Source organism: Microchirus variegatus (genome assembly GCF_963457635.1).
Source record: "Microchirus variegatus genome assembly, chromosome: 11".
NCBI classification, from domain to species: Eukaryota; Metazoa; Chordata; class Actinopteri; order Pleuronectiformes; family Soleidae; genus Microchirus; species Microchirus variegatus.
This window is the reverse complement of record NC_139812.1, coordinates 19,539,020-19,553,546: the sequence shown is the minus strand read 5'-3', so window position 1 is coordinate 19,553,546 and position 14,527 is coordinate 19,539,020. Positions and strand designations below refer to the sequence as shown.

At 41.3% G+C, this 14,527-nt stretch overlaps 1 protein-coding gene across 2 annotated transcripts; it reads right to left on the bottom strand.

The window, feature by feature from the left end:
- Nucleotides 1-2,171: 2,171 nt before the first annotated feature.
- On the bottom strand, nt 2,172-12,441 carry ldb1a (LIM domain binding 1a). 2 transcript variants are annotated; one of them, XM_083898131.1, is made up of 11 exons: nt 12,139-12,441; nt 8,790-8,892; nt 8,181-8,225; nt 7,896-7,971; nt 7,245-7,347; nt 6,705-6,877; nt 6,496-6,618; nt 6,330-6,407; nt 5,953-6,076; nt 5,652-5,794; nt 2,172-3,799 (listed from the first exon to the last, which is right to left on the bottom strand). In XM_083898131.1, exons 2-11 carry the CDS (start codon nt 8,807-8,809, stop codon nt 3,746-3,748), a joined length of 939 nt encoding a protein of 312 aa, XP_083754257.1. In that variant the 5' UTR covers nt 8,810-8,892; nt 12,139-12,441; the 3' UTR covers nt 2,172-3,745. The 2 variants fall into 2 exon arrangements, with proteins under 2 accessions (XP_083754257.1, XP_083754256.1); XM_083898130.1 differs by lacking the exon at nt 2,172-3,799 and adding an exon at nt 4,274-4,679.
- Between the last annotated feature and the right edge of the window lie 2,086 nt (nt 12,442-14,527).

Below are 14,527 nucleotides of genomic sequence, written 5' to 3'. Positions count from 1 at the left end.
TGGTCGTCCAACCAGCTTATGGTTGTTGTGCCCAAGTCAAGATATAAACAGTGGGGTTTCAGAGCCTTTTCAGTTGCCATCCCCAGATTCTGAAATAAGCTCCTCCCCCCCTAGATTTGTGTGATCTCTAACCTGGGCCTTTTTAAATCCAAAATTAAAGGTGCATTATGTAATAAATATAAAGCAACTGGCCGTAAATATCCTCATAATATGTCACAGAGATTCAGGAATAATATTCATATAACAAACTGAACTCACCAACAACAACAGTACAGACAAAATATTTGCATTTGAAAAAAAATCTTTTGCAGACTGCAAATCATGTTTACGTTTTGAAATCATGTTTTGGCGTGTGGCGAAACCTACCGCCGTCTACCAACCATTGCAGTCAGTAGAGTCTGAGCTGCCGAGCAACCACGGGTTGCCAGTTACGTCTGAGAAAACGAAACCTGAAAGACCTCGGTATTTTGAATTTGAGTGTAGTTATGGCCACATTCTTACATATGGCGCCTTTAAAATGTATTTTTTCAGAATGACGGTTTTTATTCTTTTTTTTGCTTTGATGTATATTTCATGAATTTATTTTTATTTTATTTTTTGTACTAATGCTTTTATTTTGTAAAGCACCTTGGTCACCTGTGGGTGAAATAAAGCACATTACATTACATAATGACAGAAATGACAGGGCGAATGTTGTATCACTTTCATTTTCCCTATATCTATCTTTCCAGCTCTGCCTTTTCCTTTATGTAAAGAGTTAAATATCCCACTTTATTCTGTTATGGGATACAGAAAGAAACCATTTTACATGCTTCTACGACCTTATGTTGGGTGCTTTGGAGCTGACAAGCTGTGGATTCATTTCTGTCATCGTTTCTGAAACCCGTAAAAACCACAAAGGTTTAGTGGTGATGGAGACAGAGTTAATCGTACACAACATGCGGCTGCTTAGTGTGGATTTATGGACAGTGTTTCTATCTGACATAATGATGGAGGAATTTCCAACAGGCTCGCCTCTCGGATGTCTATAAAGGGGGCTGAGTGAGACCCCTGCTGGGAGAATGTGCAAATTACCTGAGACTGTGATTTTTTTCCATTCCATGGTGCTGTTGTATGTACTGGACTGTATGCCCTGATGACCCAGCAGCGAAAGGTCAAGCACAGTGAGGATTTTCAGCGCATGAATGTCGCTGATGTCAACAGATATTTTGATATTATTGACTTGTCATGAACAGATTTTAGATGTGGAAGTTATGATAGGTATTTTCCAATACATATATACAGTATACAAAGTCTTCATACAGCATTGAGTCTTGTGTGCTTGACATACACACACACTGAATATATATGTATATGCACTGTGACCTGAGGAAACATCTTTTTTTTTTTTTTTACTGGACTGGCGTTAGAGTCCAGCGAGGCGCGCGACAGATGACCAACAACCAATTATTTTCTTCAGTCTGCATTTAATTGGTCATACTTTTGTCATAATAATATGAGAATTAAAAAATGATGCGTTTCAAAACCTGGTGGGTTTATCTCACGTTTTAAAGTGCCATACACTTATTAGGAGCAATTTAACGGTGCATTATGTAATAAATCTAAAAACGGACCATAAAATCCTCCTAATATGTCACAGACACTCAGGAATAATATTCATATAACAAACTGAACTCACCAACAACAACAGTACAGCCAAAATATTTGCATTAAAAATGTATGTTTTGAAATCATGTTTTGGCATGTGGCGCCACTTCCACAGTCTACCAATCATCGCAGTCAGTAGATTCTCAGCTGCCGAGCAACCAAGGGTTGCCAGTTACGTCAGAAAACGAAACCTAAAAGACCTCGGTATTTTGAATTTGAATGTAGTAACCGTTTTTGGCCACATTCTTACATATGGCACCTTTAAGATTACAAGAGAAAAGTGTAAAAATGCAAGAAAGGTAAGTACAGCTTTAACCTTTGTGTTAAAGGGGTGACGCGTGGTATAACATCCTCCATTTCCTGAAAACACAAAACCATATAAGTCACAAAAGGCTGTATCATTGTGGCAGCATTCCGTCATTTTTACGACCAACCGTCATAATAAAGGAGACTTCACAAAAGAACAAAAGACAACGCGCATGTAGACGTTTTGTTTTTCTCTGAACGTGGTTATTTATTGGTTTTCAGTGCATCTGATGTCTTCAGATTGACCACAAACCTACAACAGCAGAGAATGGCTATCAAATCTCTTTACTGTGAACATATTAAATCAATGTAATAAACAGGCGCAACTGGCCTGGGAGCCACATGTCAAAGAAGAAAAGTAATGGAATGAGCGTCATTAGCTTTAACCGACTCAGCAGCCCCACAGGCTCCTTTATATAGTATCATGGGTATTGTACAGGTGGGTCGGACCGAAACAGAATGTCCATACATAGAAAAATAAATACAGTTTGCTAAAATGAGGGCAAAATTCTTTTTATCAGTGATTGTACCATTAAAAATCACGTTTAAAAAAAAAAACTTTTAAGAGGCTTTTCCATCTCTTTACATTAGATTGAGTTTCTCATAGTTCTAGGGAGGACTACATAGAATTACCTTTACAGAAATGACTAGCTAAAAATATACAAGCACAGACACAAACAAAGTAAAGCCAACAAAAATTGATTCTTCATAAAACATAGAACAGCGCAACGTGTAACCAATATCTAAAGACTCTTTACATGTAGCTCCTTGGTCTGCAGCTTTCTTAAATCGTGATTAAAAACATTTCTGGGAAACTTATGTAATTACAAAAGTCTTTTTTTTTCTCCTATTTTACAATCCTGTCAAAACTTATCTTTAAAATATTTTGTGTAGCAAATTTGAGACACTTTTTTAATGTATTATTTTAAACTGTATTTATGTTCTCTGAAGAGAAGACAGAGATTCACTTGAATACAAAGCAAACAGTTCTGCAATGACACGACAACAGATCCAAACCAGGCGCTTGATGGAAATTTAGTGGGTCAACTGGTTTCCAGAGTGCTGATTTTGGACTCGCGTGTAACAGGATGTAAGCACAGAATTAGAACAATAGCCTTATTCTCTTCAGCACTGAAGCCAGTGGACCTGGTGACCGTGTGACATCAGACACAGACGGATGGGACATATCAAGCATAGACTTACATGAAAGTTATTACCATCACAAAAAAAGAATGAATTATTAGCAATACTTATACATTAATATACTGCAGGATTCAGATGTTTTACAGTTCTCACATTAGCAACAATAGAAAAGAAAAGAAAATACACCGTCAATTGATAAGAAAAATAGATAAGGAGTTTGATAGTGGAAAACAGTGCAAAGAATATTGGGGGGGGGGATTTTTTGTTGGCTTGCTTGTCTATTTTTTAAGAAATTGTTTACAAAAATTAAAAAAAACAAAAAACAAACAGGACAACTGAGAAAACAAGTCATAGAAAATGAAAACACACGCCTGTAGCGTCTGGTGTAGTGGTCCAGACAGGCTGCATACCACCTCTCTCCAGTACCTCAGTGTTTTATGCTGTCAGTGTAGGTGAGAGTGTGTATCTGTATTATTGTTTGAGTGTGAGAGCAAAAAGAGACAGAGGGAGAGACAGAGGGAGGGAGAGAAAGACAGAGCAAGTGAGAGAGTGTGAGTGTAAGTGAGTGAGAGTGTGTGTGTGTGTGTGTGTGTGTGTGTGTGTGTGTGTGTGTGTGTGTGTGTGTGTTTAAGATTTAGCGTAGTGGTTCTCAGCTCCGGTCCTCAAGCTCCGGCACTGTACAGGTTTTTGTTCCAACCAGGTCCTACAAAAACAAATAATTGAGTTTTTAAAAACCGAACGTTGAACGTTTTGATACTATGAGTGCACACAGTTTTCTGCAGCCTGCAAAAAAATACGTTAAATAAAAGCTTTAGCATTTCTTCCCTGTGACATGAGCACAACAGAAAACAACGAGGTGCGTCGTCAAGGACAACGCACGCTTTAGAGACCCGAGGTTGGAACAAGAACCCAATGGCAAGCACTTGGATATCAGGATATGCCAACTTTGGCCCAAACACTTGTGGTGAGTGATGATGGCGGGTAAACACACACACACACACACGTGTCAACTCGCCGCTCTCACACCACATCTACGAGGACTGACTGCAGCCGGGCAGACGAGGGCCAAGGCTGAGCACCACTGACCACGTGCAACAGTGTGAGGGAGCGAGAGTGGGGTTCTGCTAACCGTGTCCTTCATGTGACAGATGGTCAGATAAAGATAATCAGATATCAACCATTTGCCTAATCACGTTCCTTTCGTCTTCAAAATTATATAAAGGGAACATAAACAAAAAGGAGTTTTACAGAAGTGCTCCAGGCTACCCTCCCTGATTCCTCTCGCTAGCACATTGGCTCAGGTAAGACCCAGTAAGGTTTTAAGCATTGAAAAGGGCCCTTGCTGGGACTTCGGTAGTCTACTGGGATGACTGGGAGTTGTCGTTCTTGCTCTCCTGACTGGAGGGGGCCTTGTTGTTCCAGGGTGACTGTGCCCCAAGTGCAGGTGAGCTGTTGAAACTGTCCTCATCCTCCAGGCCATTCGCGTCATCGTACTGCGTGTTCTCCAGTCGTGTGATCAGACGCTCGTCCTCGTCACCAAACTCCCCTCCCATCAGAGTGGGCTCTCCCACCATCATCACGTCCTAGAGGGGACAGCAAGGGCCGGTACATATTATCCCCATAATACAGGGGGGTGCGCGGAATGACTGGCTGCACGGACGAGCTGTAACCAATGGGGTGTTTTTTGTGCAATTTTACCGCGTTCAATTTCATCCTGACAATTATTTTATTTTTATTTTTTTTAAATCAGTGAATTAAAATGATACTTGGTTCGTGAAAATAATACAAACCAAGTGTTAAATCTTAAGTTTTAGTGCCCTTTCGTTCTGAACACAATCACAATAGGACAGTGTCTCGTTAGGGCATTTTCCCACCCAACACTGCAGTAGTCCACGTCGCCCCGACTACTTGCCCCAATTCCACGAACCAGTTGCCAGTTACCTACTGGCCAGCAGTGGGCATCCCTGATCCTTGAGTGCTGCATCACGGGGATGGGGGACCGGGGATTTGGGGGATATGGGGGGGGGGGGTTTCATTCCACCTCGGGTCTCGTTCGCTCAATCAAGCAACCAAGTAGGCAAAAGACAGCAGTGCTGTGTGAATCATGTGATCTGATAGACTTGGTAGTGAATATTTAGAGAGAAGGCCTACATGTCCCACTGGAAATCAGAGCAAAGGAAACCCATCCCATGGCCTCAAAATACCATAACTATTACTTGGGGGTCACTTGTACCCCCTTTCTCTATATATAAACCCATATAGCCCCAGAGGACCAGGGACTGCCCATCACATGAGGGGATAATAATAATAATAATAATAATAATAATAATAATAATAACAATAATAATCCTTATTAACTGTACAGAGAAGAAAACCCCACCTCCAGATGCCTCCCTAAGCCATCTCTATCCTGGCCTGCTGCTACCCCAACTCCGAGGCAGACTTATAACCCTCTACACAGCCTTCTTGCCCTTCTTTACAACCCCACACCCCCTGTCTCACCCTCCCCATGGAGGTGCACACAGAGGTGAAGTAGATGTAATGCTCACAGGTACCTGGTTGGCGAGTGAAAAGCTGTTAGCTGGACTCTTCTTTTTGCTGTTGGTGTTGTTGTTGCCGCCTCCACCGGTGCTCACGTTGCTTCCACCGGACACCTTCCTTTTCCGCCGCTTGTTTGGAGCTTGTCTGGCGGGTTCAGCTTCAAAAGAGGTACAGAAAAAGAGAAAGGACATGTTTTCTAATTCTATATTTTTTTACACCTTCAGTATTCATTTTTTTCTGGGGTAATTTGGAGTAGAATGTATGCATTTTTTTAAATTAAAATGTACTTTATGTGGCTGTAAATGTGTGAATTACCTGGCGGGGCTACCATTCTTTGCCACTTTTGGAAGAGGCAGGTCTTCAGGCAGTCTCTGGGGCTCAAGCTGTAAGTCTTATGTCTGGACATCAACTCCTGCATGGGCTCCAATATCACGCATAGCTTTAGAGAAAACAAAGAGAGAATCGAAAGAACAAACATGAATACTGATGCTGCAGGTATAACCAGGTGCAAAGTCGGATGTTATAACCTCCATTGCTTGCACCTTTCTTGCAATACTGACCTTCTAGAAAGAGTCATTATCCAGTCACATAGTTTTCGACCACTAATATTCCCTTATTTATATTCAAAATGGCAATTTTGCTGCACTAACAGGGATTGACTTTGACTAAAAAAAATGTATAGCTTTGCTTACACGGAGGTAGTTGAGCGTGGAGTTGGACAGCCCACATCGAGTGATATTTTTAGCCAGCTGATCGAGCATCTGGGGATCCTGCCAGGTAAAATAAAAGGCAACACGGTTAATTAGATGTGTATCTCATAGTGTGTTTTTTTGTGAGGGTTTGGGGTTTGAGACTCACATGCATAGCCAAGATGCTCCTTGGAAGGACCTCTCTGTGTTGTCTGATGCTGAAGTGCCACGTCTTGATCCTCATCATGTCATCGAACATGAACTCAAGATAGAGACGACCCTCAACACAAACCTTACCCAAAGGAGAGGGCGAGATCACAGCTTAGATTTCGACAACAACAGGAGGGGGAGAGAGAAAGTACGGTACTACAAACATACCTGCGTGAACATAGGTTTGCCGTTCTGAGTCACCATGGTGCACTGATCACAGTCGAGAGACACAAAGTTACTGTGGAAGGACTCCTTTGGATGCTTCAAAACATAGAACAGCTCGGTGGCGCCGCCCTCAAAAATACTTCGAAAGTAGCGTGGGATCAATGTCCTGCCGATGGCTGTGGACAAAAATGAGCGATATTTCAAAATTAGAATCTAAAAACTACAGAACAAAGGAAATAACAAAACTCCATATTGATCTTGTCAGAATTCTCTTCAGTGGCAAAATGGCAAAAGTCAAATGGTGGTAAAATGTGCATAGTTCAGATTTAAATAATATTTCATTGTTTAGCAATTGTTTGATTTTTCTGCACATGAACTTTATAAGTTTGATCATATCATTTTAATATGTCCAAATAAACACATAGAAAACTATAGATGAGATACTGTGAATGTGATATGAAGCACTGAAATAAATTGAATTCAGAATATTTGCATTGACAATAACGATCTGAAAACACTAAAAGATTATCTTTAATCTCTTACTGTATCGCTTGGGTCCATCTTCCAGACAGAAAGTGATGGTGAGCATGGCGTCATCCTCAAAAAACTCTGTGGTGAAGGCATCCCACCAGAGATTGTCACAGTCCTGAAAGTAGACAACAAAACCCAGACACCATGGTTTGAATAGGGTAACCCAGAACACTGTCTGGAACAATTCACATGTGGGCCAGCAGAGGGTACAGTGAGCAGCACTCGATCTTTCATCCACATTCATCAGGAAAAGAAGACTGCGGTGTATTGTTGATCTCGGGACCGAGGTTAAACTATTTTTAGTAAATAAACATTTGTTCAAGCGTAGTATTTGGAAAAAGCGATAGCCTTAAGGTACAGTTGCGTGTGCAAGTATTTGTTGCAGTGTTCATATTGACAGACGCACAAAAAAGGTTGAATCGGCTATACACACACATACACAGCTGGCACTCTGATTACATGTTTCACACGATTATCAGACAATCTTATTAGAAGCTAAATGTGGATTAAGTCAGTCGATTCTTGCGGTTCATTTCCCACATATATAATACACAAAATACCAAAGCATGGTTAGCTAAAAAAAAAAGCATGAATTACAGACGATGATCAGAACAAACTATGTCTTTGTACTGAAACACTGAGTGGTGTTGGAGTGACGCTCACCTCTGTCCAGTTCTGTAATCTTTTGTTCAGCTCATATATCCTGTAGTCTGTCTGGTTCCCGTACGGGGTGGGTCTCCTGGAACAGAGCGCAGCATTCGACACTACTTAAAGTCTGTGCTGCTTGACACCCAAATGTTTCAACTGCCTCTCTCAAATGTAAGTATATTACAATTTACAATGTTTACATGTTAACATAAACACAGAGCTCTCTGGATTAACATTTTATAAAATTACTTTCAAGTTAAGACAAACTAGAAGCTGATTATTTCGCATGAGCGTACTTACCCCATTCCAGGCTCCATGTATGATGGGGGGTACATGGGTGTAGGCCTAGGAGGACAAAATAATATTTTTAGAAACCAAGTTTTTCCAAGGACGTGTGTGTGCCAAACTATGTCACCTGTATTAGATGAAACTGCAAAAATGCCGATATTACATGACTAGATTTTCTTTTTCTTTTTTTCTTTTTTAGTATTGTATTAAAACACAGAGGAATGGAATATAGGGTCAAATATTAAGCACTTGCACTTAGCGAGAATTTATTTAACGAGTGCTTTTGAGGTGTCACCGTCACTTTTAATTATGCCGATTTTGAATACATGGCAGAAATGGAGATGAAGCACAAATGGAGTCTGCCTCTCAAAGGCGTGCTGATCAAACTGCAACATGAAACCCACTAAAACAGAATTCACAAAATATCAATCATGATGAGCATCTTAATTGGAAATGCTTTATTTCTCTGCATCTACAGTCAGCCAATACATCAAATGACTCTATCAGGACTTCACTATCACTAGAATTGGAAATGTAATAAATGACAATTTAATGGATGAATGAATACAGAAGACAATGTCATTGATGGCATTGTTTCCTGCCAGTAAACATCAGACCTACCCCACATCTCTCTCCAGCATAGCGCCTGGGTGGAAGGGGGGGAAGCTGCCGCCGTTGGGGGGCTCCTTAGGAGAGTACAGCTTGAATGACTTTGACGAACAGCCTGCACACAACCACAGGAGCAGAGGAAGGACCGGGGGGGGGGGGGATATTGGAGAGAGAGCAGAGATTTAGAGGAGATTTAGCTCATTCAAATCACAGCATCATCCAAGTAATTTAATCTGGGATGATTTTGTTGAGATTTGGTCAAATAAAAAGCATCCTGCCAAACAATTTCCCACTGCTTTCATCATCTAATGCATCTTCAATCTGGTAAATGGGCGAGAAAACAAGGCGCAGTCGTCTTCATCACGGGGAGAGAAACGGCAACATTTATTAGCCAGCAGCAAATCTTGGAAACAATCAGTGTAAGTGTGTGTGTGTGGAGGGGGGGGGGGCATGATGGAAATTGTCCTGTGTTTTTCTTTTGTTCTTGTACCATCTGTACATTTATGGGGAACCCTGTGCTCAGCATACAGTCCCATATGATTCTAAACATGTTCTCTGCATTGTGTGTGTGTTTCTCCCCCTCCAGTTGCCTCTTCCACCCATCCCCCCATGGCCTACCCCTGACGAGCCTACCCTAGCAGTTGTTAACCCTTGTCTTTCCAGATAAGGGTTCCAACAATTAAGGCTGTGAGGCACAAAAAAGAACATCAATTCTACTGCACACAATTTTGTCAATATATATAATATTTTACACAACGATGTTTGAGAAAAACAAAGCCAGGAAATTTGATGCAGACTGGTCCAACACAACCACTCTCTGCAGTCAGATGCCCTGCAAACTATAATGTGGCCTGGAAAAGCTGAACATGTGTGGTGGAGATAAATTCATCAATGTGACTGAGGAAGGAACAACCAACGCAGCTCACTTTCAATGGAACGTGCAAAAGCAGTGGTTTAAATTGAGACAAATAAGGGGGAGAAAGGCATGAGCTGGGGTTAAGTATGTCTGTGTGAACTCTGATCAGACCCTGTTCTTTTACGGCCTTGCTCTCAGCTTGTTGAACAACTACAACTCCTCCTTAATTTACTTTCACGTCTTTTATCCTTGCATCGGTTTACCAAAGAGTCAAGGCAGGTCAGGTTCTCCTCCCCATTACTATAAAGGCAAACCAGCTCAGGAGCATCCAACAATGGTTCTCTCTGCGTTACCTCTGACCTATAGACCCAACCCCCCTAAAACGCCACCAGACAGCAATCAAACGCATATGAAAAGACGTCGAGTTGACTGATAATAGGCATGGGACAATACATATTTTTGTGCATCGTAACATCCCAACAACTTGTCAATGCCATCAAGCTGACCAAAATACATGATTTATTTTTTAAGTGCCACAAGGGGGAGCCTGCATGTTTCCCAGTCTGTGGACCTCACCAATAGAACACAATACGACACAACACAATAACATTCTGTAGCACTTTTTGGTAAGTTTTAAGAAACATTATCTGTCCCCTCAGGAGCCACAAGCTTTCAAAAAAATGTGCAAAACATATGGACACATTTATCTAAATGTTTGTGGATACTAACCAATTAAAGAACATTGGTCAGGAAACTGTCCTTTACAGCATTAGAATTAAAAATAACCATATATAACAATTATAAAGCAAGTTTTACAATTATCACTGTAATATTGTGATTCACATTTAATTCTATTAGGATATTCATATCAGGAAATGTTCATATCCTCCAATGCTGGCATGCTAGTGAACAAATATAGTATATTAGTATATATAGTATAGTACAAGTATACATCAATATATAGTATAGTACAAGCATTATTTTTATTCTTTAAAAAAGAAAACAGTCTGCAAATTTGATGACAAGCAGCTTATTCTCACTCCCTTTAAATACTGCCACATCCATCATCAACAACAACAACAACAACAACAAATCAGATATGCTGGTCCATAATGATAGTATCATGCAGTTGCTGCAAATTTGACAGTTAAAATCGAGATTTGCTTCATCAAAAGATGCTTAAGGAACACAGACATTGACGGCATGGAGCCCAGAATGTGCCAAGAAAACACGCCGTACATCATTACACCACCACAGCCTGAACAGTAGGTGGGTTGGATGGATCCATGCATTCATGTAATTTCCACCAAATGCTGACCCAACCATCCGAATGTGGCAGGAGTCATTTAAGACTCATTAGACCAGGCAATGTTTTTCCAATCTTCTATTGTCTGATTTTGACGAGCCTGTGTAGCTTCAATTTCCTGTTGTTGGCTGACAGGATTAGTGCCTAATGTGCTGCTGTAGCCCATATCCTTCAATGTGTGCTGTGCATTCAGAGATGCTCCTCTGTGTCCTTGGTTGTAACAAGTGGTTGTTTCAAGTTAATGTTGTGTTTCTATTATTTTTGCAGGAACCTGTCTGGCCATAACCCTCTGACATCTGGCATCAGCACGGTATTTTCGCTCAGAGAACAGCCACTCACTAGATATTGTTTCTTTGACCGTTCTCTGTAAACCCTGCAGATGTTTTTGTGTAGAAATCCTTGAGTACCGAGAACCATACAACATGAAAAGTCTCCTACATGCAACCATGCTTCAGTTAGGGATTCAGCAGGTCATGGGAGTGTTGTTACACAGGTTGAACATGTGTACCTAATTGACTGGTCAGTGAGTGTATATTAATAACACAATCTGAGAGACTGTTACTCGTGAGAATTGTGCACATGACAGAGATGAATGAGCCTGGCTGCTGCCTGTGAGCGAGCTTGATCCACTCGTAGGCAGTGACGTTTCACTACAGTCGCCATCCATTATGTTGCATTTCAGCTTTCTTCTGCACTCAATCATATTAATCTTGTTTTTTCCTCGTTTGCCTAGGCTTTTAAGATAATAATACCCTTGTAAACAAGACAATGGCTCACGATGGCTGGCTAGTGCAGCAGGGGTTAGCTTTAAAGTAAATCCATCTGGGGGCAGTTAAGTCCGCCCAAAATGTTAACAGCGAACAATGGAGCGGCTCCGGAGGTTGGCCTTCAGCCAACAACACATCCACAGCGCTGTGCAAACACTTCCCAACACAACTGCTCTGTCCGTGTGCGTCAAATGCTCGCAGGTCGATCCGCGCACACGCGCCGTCTACGGTTTAAAGTAAGCCCGCGCTCAATCCACGCACAGCACCAGGCGTAAACTCAACCCAAGGGCCGCATTCGTTAACCGTCTGCGGAGGACGGATGTCGTTGCTAAGCTATTAACCTAGTTGCTAAAGTGTCGTTATCCCCCCCGTGCTTGTTAACGCTCAGATAATTGTGGAGCCGCCGAGGCAGCGGCTGTGAGTTTGAGTTACCTGCAGAGAAAGGTGCACCGAAACGCGGTGTTTCGCTCAAACACCTCCGCTCGGTGTTTCTAGCCAGCTAGCTTCGATGCTAGCCGGAGCGCCTGGATGAGAGAGAGAGAGAGAGAGGGGGGGGGCTCCAGCGCCGAGCGTTGACAACCCCGACCGACCGCTGTCAACACAGTCCCGCGAGTCCAAACAAGACGCCGAGCGAGGGAAGCAAAGAGCAGCCGCACGTTCCCTCGGTTCCCGTTAATCCGCAGCCCCTCGGTTATAACTTTTAAACGTCATTAGCCCGGTTTACAGTCAGTGAGACCTCACCACTACTGCTACAGGACCCTTTGTTCCTGCCAGCCGAGACGCGAACAAACAAAGGCCCCGCCTCCTCCAGCGTCCTCCGCCCATCCCGACACAAACACGGCCCTCCCCCAAACACGGGCTCCGGTATAATAACAAAGTACACACAGGCATTTATTTATACACTGCCATTGTTTTAATTTATGCTTTTATCATTGCTATTATTAGTAGTAGTAGCAGTAGTAAATTATATATTTAAGTTTCCTTTTTAGTACATTTTTCAATGTATTTATATTTTAGCCCATTCACTCCAGTCATTTCCATCATTGATAGCAATTGTGTGAAAAGTGCCAAGCAAATAAAGACTGATTGATCTACTGATCATAATAGTAGTTAGGAACATAAATTCAAATCAAACCTAATTACTGTGCTCACATAGCAAAGCAAACTTATCAATAAGTCAGAGTCAGTCTTTGGTTGCATAGGAGAATCCAGAATCCTTAGCCATTAACGTTTTATTACGGCATTATGTTAATTGACAGTAAAATTGCTGTTTTTGAAAAATGCATGTATCATCCTTTATTAAATCCATGGAGTGTGCCTTTAGAGTTTCAGATTACATTGTTCAGTAAATCTCTCTCTATACATATGCTTTTTAATTCAGGTCTTGGGAAATTATTGACTTGGTTGATGACACAAATCCTTTAGAGCACAGTTTCGAGGCTCAGTTTACAGTATGTCAGGGGTATAATCTGCAGACCCATGTTTGATCGATAACCACTGATGTTGTCAAGTGATATATCTGAATTTGTTGAGGTTTGCACTTGAGCCAGCAGTCAGTCAGTCATTCAGGAGAATAATGTAGCTACACCAGGGATGCAGATAAGAGTAGCAAAGCCAGCCCGGTCACTCTAATCACAAAAACCAACACCAGACACACACAGCAAAGAGCTTCAGCTTAGATCTTGAGATAGTATTGTGGACTCATGGCAAACATATTTGTTCTCATTATTGTTATATTGTTGCCATGTAATGTTGTTAATATCTTGCATCACTTGATTCAATTTTGGGGAAAGAAACAATCTCTGTCTGAGAAAAGTGATCACAGAGTCGCCTTTGACACAAAACAGAAAGCAGAAGAAAAACCAAAGTCTTTTTGTTGTGACTCAGTTCAGCAGAATTCACCAGTGTGCTGTCTTTACAGGGTTGATGGACTGACATGACAGAACAGCATCTCCCTCTAGTGGCAAATGCTGCTGCAAACAGTCTCATCACAGCAGAGAAGAATGTGTATTACTCGTCACAAATAACATAGACTATCAAAAATGTAAAATATCCCATTTGAATCACTTACATATTTGTCCATTTCATGATTATTATTACAGCATTTTCCGCTGTAATAATGTGATCATCTGAATTCTTATACCACATGTGTCAAACTCAAGGCCCAGGGGCCAGATGTGGCTCGCCACGTCATTTTATGTGGCCCGCGATTGGTCAATTGGTCTTAAAAATCTGTGTTATGTTAGGTCTATGCTGCTTTAAGGCGTGCGTTTACCATAAACTACATTTCCCACGATGCATGGCGATTGCGTTACCCGCAAAGTGACAGCATCACCATCATGGACCAGGTTATAACTATAATGCATCAGATTTGTAACTTGAATAAGTAATATAGATGGAACATTATTTAGCAATATGTTATGGAGTAGTTACCTTTATTTTACATTATATTTGGTTACATTTATTCTGTATGACAGTTACATCTGGCCCTTTGAGGGTTATGTTGATGTGGCCCTCAGAGAATACTGGTTGGTCTAATACTGACCAATAATAACAATAATAATGATAAGAGTCCTAGTCTCAACTCCTAAATTAGTCCTCTGTGTTAACATACCCTCTTGTACAGGTGTACAGCATTCACAGTTGACTGGATTTCATGTGTTTCATGTATGTGGTCTCTAATGTAGAAACAATGCATGGATTTAGTCTTCAAATGCCAGCACAGTCAGTCAACGTGTAGATACAAAACTAATTTCCCACTTTACACCAAAAACGTGCTGTGAAAACACGCTCAAAAATCCTTGGAAACCTATTGTGTCCC